At 37.8% G+C, this 10,097-nt stretch overlaps 1 protein-coding gene across 2 annotated transcripts in view; it reads right to left on the bottom strand.

The window, feature by feature from the left end:
• The window catches only part of TFEC (transcription factor EC), a 30,325-nt gene extending 20,576 nt beyond the window's left edge, over positions 1–9,749 (bottom strand). Inside the window, exons 1-2 of one of the 2 annotated variants that reach the window (XM_088523701.1) lie at positions 9,585–9,749; positions 7,220–7,315 (exon numbers count right to left, since the gene is read on the bottom strand). In XM_088523701.1, coding sequence (XP_088379827.1) covers positions 7,220–7,315; positions 9,585–9,665 — 177 coding nt within the window. In that variant the 5' untranslated portion in view covers positions 9,666–9,749. The remainder of the gene's footprint in view (positions 1–7,219; positions 7,316–9,584) is intronic. The other variant, XM_088523695.1, reaches the window with a different exon arrangement.
• Between the last annotated feature and the right edge of the window lie 348 nt (positions 9,750–10,097).

Raw genomic sequence — 10,097 nt, forward strand, 5'->3', positions numbered from 1 at the left:
GGCATGGAAAACTGTTCTCAGGAGTTCTGAATTTATGCAATTCATTGTTAGCTGTCTGCAGCTGAAAAGTTCAATTTTCTACCTAGTACCTTATTTTACTAATCCAGAAATTAGCAACTCATGATCAAAATATAGTGCACACCTTTATACTATTGAAGAAAGACAAAGAAAATATTTGCTCACCAGTTTTATTTTTGAGGAGTCTATTATTTCCACAATAGCTACAGATTGTTCTTTTTCCTTCATTTTTTCTTTTTCATTAAACTTGTAAACAGTATCAGGGAGTGCTAGGCAAAAGCTTATATACCCAGGTGAACTTTGATTCTTCCTTGGACTTTAAGACTAATCTAGTGCAGAATGTGATTGACAAAGCATTTTCATTGATGTTGTGCAGTTTTCTCAAGTTACCCAACCTAAGCAAATGAGATTGTTAATATTTACACTGCTTCTCTCTGGAGTGGTTTTAAACCTTAGCAGTTTTTATAAACTTTACAAAATTGCCATATGACATCACTATTCACTGAATAAAACAAACTCATATGAATTTGTAGCAGGGGGCTGTCCAGATCAGCAATACCATATGTACCCCTGATGGAATTTACTCCTACTTCATGACTGAATAATCATAGCAATCATTAAATAAAATACTTAGGAGGATATCTACTTGATTTTTTTTTTTCTGTATGATTTCTGGAAGTGGGACAGACAGCAATTTTTGCAATCCATCCAAATACCAAATGGTAGCTATCAGTACTTGACAAATAATTAATACAAATACAAATTATTAATGGCATGATGAGAAACGGTGACCTCAGAGACCTTGTAATAGCAGTAAGATTTTTCCAGACAGAAAGCCATTTTGCTTTTATCAATAAATACTGTCTGCATAAAATCAAATGTGGTGCTAACAGATTTAATGAGAACTTTATACCCACTGTAGTTAATAGGATCTTAAAAACTGCAGATGGAAAAGATCTATCCTGTTCTCTCATCCATGCCTCTTGAAATCAAGATTGTTTCAAATGCCAAAGTTGCTGACAAACAAAAGTAAGTCACCAGTCAACTGAGAATTTCATTAGCTGCTTTCTTGTGAGAATAACAGAGGTGAAGTAGTCCTGATAGACTTGACTCTGAACTGGCGTGGTAACAGATTGTAGCTACCTATCTTAGTGAAATAGTGCACTGGGAATGTATACAGTAATGTAAGTGGAGCAGTGAGACTTTGCAGGACCCCTGAAAAGGTGCTGGACTGCAGTGTGGTGCTTCAGCATCCTGTGCTAGCTGCTGGGCTGCTTCTCTTCCCATCACGCTGCCCTTTGAGTCTCATCTCTTTCTGCGCTAATGAAACCTCTGTCTCTGAGAATGCCCAGATCCTTTTGCTCTCCCTGTCTGTTAGCAAATCCTCCAGCTCACAGTCCTCCCACCTGGCTGGTCACAGATGAGCAAATACGGAAGCTAGTGGAACTAGTGGGGCAGCAACTGGGAGCAGCTCTCCTTACAAGCACAGGCTGGGAACTGAGGGAGAACCTGCCTGCACTTTGTCGATAATATAAGTTGGGTAACACTTGCTTTACACTGAATGTTAGTATTCAATATAATAACCTAATGTCGTGTAAGTATTGCCTAATCAATAATAAAACTGAATTTCAACTGAGGTACATTTTCTTTAAACTGGTGCAAATAAAAATAACATTTTTAGTCGTTTGTTTTCTCAGCATACAAATGCCAAATACATCGGGTGAGACTCAAAGAAGAAATGAAGAAATTTGCCAAAGTTCTCAACTAAACAAAGCTCCCTGTAATAAACTCATTGCTTGTGACAACTCTGAATTTCTGGAATTATATGACACTATCACGATTTCTGTAGCTGGAGCTGCAGCTGTTGGAACAGGTAATGTTCCTTCAGATCTGGCTATTTCTTTCCTTTGCAGAATAATTTTGAAAACCTTTTGCAGATATTTTTTGAAGAATTTATTTCAACAGCTATTTTCCCACCTTTGGCTATACTACCAAGGGTATTCTAGTCCCTATATGATATGTATGGTGCATGTATTCATACTGTGCTTCCTGATGGTTAGAAGGTATAGTTTGTAGGAGACATGGCAAGCTCCTTCATTGAATATTTACAGAAAAAAAAAAACATTCTGTATTATGAATAAATCAACACAGAAAGGTGTCTGTTTGGCATCAGAAAGGTAAAAATCAGCTAAATGTTTTTCCATGAAATTACCTTCTTTTTTCTCCTAACAGTTTGAAGCAAACCTTTTCATTTTCTTTGTTTTTTTCTTCCATATCTACTGGGCTATGAACAGTGATTCCACCTGATCCAAAAGGTCACTGGTGGTTCCTTTGCTAGGGATCTGGCAAGTCCTCGTTTATGGCAGTGCTCTGTCTCAAACATCACTCTGCACTGCTCTTACAACCAGGATGAGAGGTCACCACCGAGTGTCTAATGGCTGCAGAGCCTCTTGCCTCCAGATTCAGTAGGAAAACTCTGAAGGTATTGAACAGAAGTTGAAGAACAAAAAACAATCCAGAATCTTTGGAAATGGTCAAAACATTGAATTCTTGTTTTGTGCCCTGTCACAGCCAGCAGTATGCAGGAGAAGGCTGCATCCTTGCGGAGAGTTAAAGTTCTCTTATTTTATTCTCATTCCAAAATAATCGATCTTCTAATGCTTTTGATATAAGTTTTAGCAGACCCCATGTCAAATGGAGGACATCATTATTCTAGTAGCCGCTCAGTGATTTGCTGAGCTACAGTAGTCATTTCTGAATAAAGGCCCCAGTGAAATGCCAATATCTTCTTCGCAAAAGATCACTGCTAAATTTCAGAGTTTTATGGTGTCCTGCACTCTATAGGACTATATTCATGTATTAACACAACAAGTAGGTAGTTACAACTAAAGGTTTGACTAGGTTACACACTGTCAGTTCCAAACTTGAAAAACATATAAAACTTTTTTTTTTTTTAACTCTGCTCTTTTCTGGCTCCTTTCACTGGCTGTAGTGTAGCTGATTCCCTGCAGATCTTCCTTGCCACTTTTTTCATACCTCCCTTCTTCAGATATTAAAAGGAACCTCAGCTTTATAGAACTTGTACTAAACTACCAGTGATGATGTAATATCACAGAATCATAGAATCACAGAATGCTTAAGGTTGGAAGTGACCTCTAGAGGTCATCTAGTCCAACCCCCCTGCACACGCAGGGTCACCTACAGCACGTGGCACAGGACTGCGTCCAAGCGGGTTTTGAAGATCTCCAGAGAAGGAGACTCCACAACCTCTCTGGGCAGCCTGTTCCAGGCCTCTGTCACCCTCACTGTCAAGAAATTTTTCCTTAAATTCCTGTGGACCTTTGGTGTTTCAGTTTGTGGCCATTACCTCTAGTTCTGTCGGTGGCGACCACTGAAAAGAGGCCAGCACCATCCTCCTCACTCCCTTGAGGTACTTATAGACACTGATCAGATCCCCTCTCAGCTTTCTCTTCTCCAGGCTGAACAGCCCCAGCTCCCTCAGCCTCTCCTCACAGGGCAGATGTTCCAGGCCCCTGATCATCCTCGTAGCCCAGCGCTGGACTCTCTCCAGCAGGTCCACATCCGTTAGATGAGCAGACCTGCACATTTCATATGTTATGAACATTTAGAAGTTAATGTATTTAAAATCCATCACAGAATGTTGAAAAACTGTGAGGGTTCTGAATAAGAGTCGAAGTTTGATAAAATATCTATACCTTCTAAATGTCTGTCACCATATCTGGCATACTTTCATTACAAATGGAAGTTTTTCAATGATTTCTGTGAGGTCAGGAAAAGCACTAATTCATTTGTTGATCTTAATATAATACTCAGAACACAAACGGATTTCTTATAATATGGTTAAATATTATGCTATTAGTAAATGGTTTCATAAGACTAAGTTATTACAATAAGGACAATGACTTTAAAATGGTCTTGTTCTATATTATCTTCAAGTTTGCTTTATTAATTGCTAAACTTTATCAACAGAGATGAGAAAATCAGAATTTTAGATGTGGGATCCACACTTGAGTTGGCCCCATAAAGTTGAGATTATAATTTTTACATATATACATATGTAATCAATTACTTATACAAATTAAATTGTAAATTATATAAAAATGTTTTATATATATATATGATTAATATATAGGTTTCATACCCTTTTATTGTCTTGTCAACAGTAAAACATCTTTCATCTAGCTCTAGATCATAAGAATAGTTATGTTTTTTGACAGTATTTCCTGGACAGAGATGCAGGTAGAGCCTACAAACATTTTCAGCAGAATCAAAACACCTTGCATATAACAAGGACCAAGGCCTATGTTTGAATCTAGCTTCTAAAAAGTGATTAAAAGTTGGTTTCTAGTATTAGGGCAATATTAAGAGCAAGCGGAATACAGTCACCTTGTTTTGAGTGATTCTTATGTTACTGCATACTGACAGAAAGTTTTATGAAATTATGAATTTCAGGCCAAACACAGTAAAAGGAGGAAAATGTGCTCTTTCGTAGATGTGCTGATTTTAATGGGAGATGGAGGGATGTTCTTGTTTTCACTTATGATTCTACTAAATAAATGGCTGTAATTCATTAATTCAAGGTCAAACAGTGAAACTCTGGGCAATTATTCACATGAGTAGTCTCATAGAATTCTATGTCCTCATTTAATGTGCCCATTAAAATGGTACAAGGGTGCATTTAACTAAGGTAAACATTAGTTCATAACAACACACAATGGTTAGCCTCACAAAATCCCTAATATTACCCACCATCTACCGAGAAAAATTAGAAAAGCAAATTGCTTCATGAGTTTGGACTTGGTCAAGCAACCAGTTTAATGAAAAGATCAACCTGATACATATTCAGAAAACCAGGAGATTCAGATTTTTTTCATAATTTTACAGATTATGCACAGTCCAGGGAAATTCAAGAAAATTCCAAGGAAAGAAAAAGCTAAGACATGACCTGAGGACTACTTCGACATTGCCCAGGATAAGGAGGAATGAACTGCTGAGTCACACAGCCTTAGGGGCTCTTTGGTCTTGTTTGTGTTCTCACATTATGCTGATAGCTGATATCATAGCAAAGCTTTTGCAGAAAGATTGAAGAGCTGATATGAATCTTTGTATAAGACTGTTTAAGGACAACAGAACCAACATTCCTTTTCTCAGAGGCATAGAACCACAGAATCATAGAATCCTCAAGGTTGGAAGGGACCTCTAGAGGTCATCTAGTCCAACCCCCCTGCACATGCAGGATCACCTAGAGCACGTGGCACAGGACTGCATCCAAGAGGGTTTTGAAGATCTCCAGAGAAGGAGACTCCACAGCATCTCTTGGCAGCCTGTTCCACCCTCTGAGCTCTGCAATCCAGCCAATTTCTAATCCACCTCACTGTCCACTCATCTATCCCACACTTCCAGAGCTTACCCAGGAGGATGTTTTGAGGGACGGTGGGACAAAATAATGAGTCATAAGCCATATGCGCATAGTCAAACACCTGAATTCACCACCATATGGTCTTTTTTTTTTTTTTTTTTTTTTTTGGAGTATAGGTTGCCAAAAGAGAAAATGGAAGAAACAGAAAGGTTGCTGGACTTCTTTACACACTGGTACAGTTCACAGGCCCTGTCGAGAGCAGGCTTCATTTTGCCACAATATTGCAGTTGGCAATTTTAGAAAACACTTTATTTTCATAGTTTAGCTAGGAGTCTGGGAACTTTTTAGCATAAGAAAAAGAGTATGTAACATTTTCCAACCCAGAGGCACTATAAGAGTCTCAACTCTTTCAAATAGGATACAACTTGGGCCTAAAAGTCATTATTACCTTGCTCTTAAACAACAGAGCATTCAATGCATTTCACATATGTCCTTCATGGCTGAAGATAAAGTCTAAGTCCAGAATCAGAAAAGATTAATATCATCCATTTTTAAAAGGTTTTGAGGGAGTATGAGTCCAATCCAAACCAGAGAATTCCTGCTTCCCATCACCATCATGCCATACCACAGCAGAATGGATCCTCCCTGCCTCGAGTTAATTTAAGGAAAATTATTAATTCACATCCTAGGAACATTTCCTTGGTATGTTCTGCATTTAGGTATGTATAAATAAAACTGATTATATTATTACTGACTATATTGGTTTTGTAACTGGCATACAGATGGCCAGGCATTCATGTTAATTATTAATTGCCACTCTGCACCTTGTGGTGGATAACACAGCGATGTACAAGCATCATCTGCTAAAGGCATCATCACTGCCCTGTAGACAGTGGTGCTCTGTAGTCAGAAAAAAAAGATACTCCTCTAGTAGCTGATTAAGAAAAGCATTTAGCTATGTATTCCAAAATTAGTTCTGTAGATTGCCAAAGACTGTGGAAAACACTTCTGCCTTCCCCAGGATGAAGTTTGCCTTCATGAATAAACAAATTAGGGCCTTGAGAACAAAATCTGTGGAAAAATGTTCCCAAAAAAATAAGGACTGGGAGGCCAGAGAACATCTCCTCTATGAAGTATGTTGCACTAAGGTTATTTGGCGGATGTTATTTTACCAAGTAATAAGTTGTTTTGTCCATAAAAGGTCTACACTATCTCTGAAAAACATGTATCATACATGAAAATTTAAGTACACTGTTATATTTTTGTCATTCCTTTACAAAAAGAGATGACACAATTACAGTGTTCTGTTACCATTATTTCAATGAGGCACTTCATCTGAAAAGTTATATTTCTCACCTTTACAATTATTCAACATATGTGCAACGTGTCTTTATGAAAGCCAACAAAAAGAGCCATCCTTACTTCAATATAACACACCAAAGAAAATACCTACTGCTACATGAGATTTTTTTTTTTTTTTTTTTTTTTGAGATAAGACAGGGGGATCTCAAAGAAAGACTTTAAAAGACCTTCATGGGTCTGGAGAATCTTTATATCCATATTCCTGCCACAAAATTATTACTTCCAGGCACCTACACACTGGACCTGGAGCTGGGCTAAAATATGTGATTCAGACCAGCTAAAATGTATGTATCCCACTACATTAGAATCCTTTTTAATAAATAACAAGTAACTCAAGAGAAAGGAGAATAAATCCACTGATATTACTTCTTTAGCTTCTGAAGTATAACGTATAATTGAATCACTTAATGAAATTCTTTGTTATAAACCAAGCAAGACCAAGTTCCACAAAATACTTACAGTTCTTTGCATTAGTAGAGGAGCTTCAGAGCAACCTATCCCTTCATCATTAAAACTTGATTCCATATTGATTATGTCATCAATAACCTCTTCCATCTAATAAAATAATATTTTAAACTAATCATTATTAATAATAATACAGATAATATTATTCTGAAAATACAGAGGAAATAATCCTGAGCATATACTGCATCAATAAAACTGAATTTCAAAAGTTTACATCTTAAAATTCAAATAATTCAGGCACTTTTATAGGGTATTCATATTTCATATTACTGGAGAAAACATTTTTTATGGTTTAGCAAATCAGCCATTTCTGCCCAAACATTAACAACCTGTTCATATTTTTTTAACCCTTTATTGCAACATTTAGATCAGATGAGAGGAGTATACTGCTTAGCTGTAACTACGATCCACCACCTTCAGCAGATATGCCATATCCACAGGGTATTGTTTTACTGGAACAGGAAGGCTGGAAGAAATGTGTGCTTCTGCAAGAGCATGAACCACTCAAGATTTGGTGTTATATTCTGCTCTCAGGATTCAGACGGCAGAACTTTGTGTTGTGTTTGGAATAATAAAATTTAGGGATTTCTCTTTTGATGTATACAGGATAATTTTCTAAGCAGTCTTCTATTTTTGTTTTTGTTTTTTGGGTTTTTTTTGTCATAGTTTGAATCACAAACCGCTGAAGTATACTTTCCAGATAGATAAATAGACAGATATAATTTGGAAAAGGTTCACTATGAGTTTTTACTGATAATTTTGGTCTGATTCCCTTCACAAAATAACCTTTTAAAAAAGAGATCAGATAATGAACCAGCCACCGTTAACAGCGTTAACACTGTTAACTCACTTGAGCTCCGAGGGTTTCCAAGCAGATCTCAATCAAAAGAGCTCTAGGTGAAGGAAATGTAGAAGATCCTATGAAATGATTTTGTATCATAGGCCACAGAGAACTCACAGGAGGAGGACCACATGCTGCACACTCTTGATCCTACTGGCACACCACAGCCCATATTGACATTCCTCTTCCTCTGCTAGAAACAGGGTATGCACTATCCCATGAACTGTGCTGAGACTTATGCAGGAGACAGCTGCCTGGGCCAAAGGATGGCAGAGAATGTCTCAACAATCAAGCAATATGAATTAGACTGTGTTTTGCTTACTGATGTACACATAGCCCACACCAAACCATAGAGTGCATCTGTACTAGCAAGTTGTACAGTATCAGGGAGCTTTTTGAAACTCTGGAACCAGATTGTTTAAATTATCAGAATGGTCACGACATGGATTTTATCTTGTGCCAGTTGTCACACTCCCAAATATCGCCAGGCACTATTCAGGATGGAGCCATAGGCCATAGCCTTCTTTTCCTAGAGGACAGAGAAGCGTGACAGCGTGGGCACAGGCTGTTCCTGGCCAGACACCCTTAGTGCCTAGGAATAATCCTCGACATGCTGCACTTGCCTCCACAAAAGCTATCTAAAAGAGTTTCTGCAGAGCAGTGGCTCCAATAATTCATATATCTGACATAAAATGCCAGCTTCCTATTGAAGAAATGGAGTGGCCCCAGATGAGCTCTTCAGTGAACGTTGGCTTTATTTTTTTCGGTTCCCTCTAATTTAGCAGCATAGCATCCAAATGCTTATGTTGGGTCACATAGTGTTTGTAAGACTCTCCTGTTCTGTTAAAGCCTAAGGTATCATATGGTATCTCCATCTCTTATTTCTGTAGAATTTCCCCTTTTACCTAATAAGCATTCTGTCTTGAAATCTATTGAAGTATTAAAGGCCATAATGATCTACATCTCACACTGACTGAGAATTTGACATAGCATAATAGCTGTCCCTTTATTAAAATCAATGGTGGCACTAAAGTTAGCAGATCTATGCCAATTTACCCAAGATAACCCATATATAAATATATCAGCTAACTGAAAAATGAATTAATGATTCTTTCAGTTACATCTTTAAAGTAATCAGTATTTAACTTTGTTATGCAGATAGGATAATACTTTCAGAAAGAAATAACTCTCGTCTGGAAAAAAAGGGTTTGCATTTCAATGTACATGTTCAGAAAATGTACAGAAATATACGACATAGTTAAAAAGATGCATCAGTACATTTAAACAGGCAGTAATTTAGACACCTGATCATGCAACAAGCTACTCACATGACATTTAAGGCAATCACCCATGCAATCCAGAAGGATTCAGGGAGCAGGAGGTGGTTCTGTAGTCCCCACAAAAGTGAAAAAAAGTCATCTCTTGCCCACAGTTAATGCCAGAAGGGTCATACAACACACTTCTAAAAGTAGGCAGTTCCCACCCATTTCCCCATTCCTTTTGCCAGCTCATCCCTACCGCATTTTCGTGTTCTCCTCCAAGGGCCAACAGCTTGGTAACTGGGCTTTCCGGGGTGCCAAGGTCACTGATGGGAGGCATATGTCCATTCCTTAACAAGGAGGCAACTCCTGCAGGCTGGATTGTGTGGGAGTGGGACAGGGAGAGTGTTTGGCTGGACAGCTTGGTGTCGAGGGTCAGGTACTGTTTCACCTGGTGCCTCTGGCTTTGCTGTATATGGTATCTAGACTGATTTTCCAAGTGTGTTTGTACCTGTGAAGAAATGGAAATAGTCACTAAAGTTCCAGATACAGCATTTAATCACACACTCGCCTAAAGAATTTTGAAAGAACAGATTCATCTTTTATATTTGTTGTATGGAATTACTATGAATCTCTCTCTTTTTTCTTTTTTTTGACTTTTGAACCCTTAGGCATTTCTTTTTTGTTTACTATTTTCCTGTAACACAGACGAATAAAGCTTCAGAATAATTATCAAATGAAAATACCATTGCAAACATAAACACAATCTCGA

This window comes from Tinamus guttatus, unplaced genomic scaffold, assembly GCF_059628265.1.
Source record: "Tinamus guttatus ecotype Peru unplaced genomic scaffold, ASM5962826v1 Tinamus_guttatus_pri_ptg000018l, whole genome shotgun sequence".
In the NCBI taxonomy this organism is placed as follows: domain Eukaryota; kingdom Metazoa; phylum Chordata; class Aves; order Tinamiformes; family Tinamidae; genus Tinamus; species Tinamus guttatus.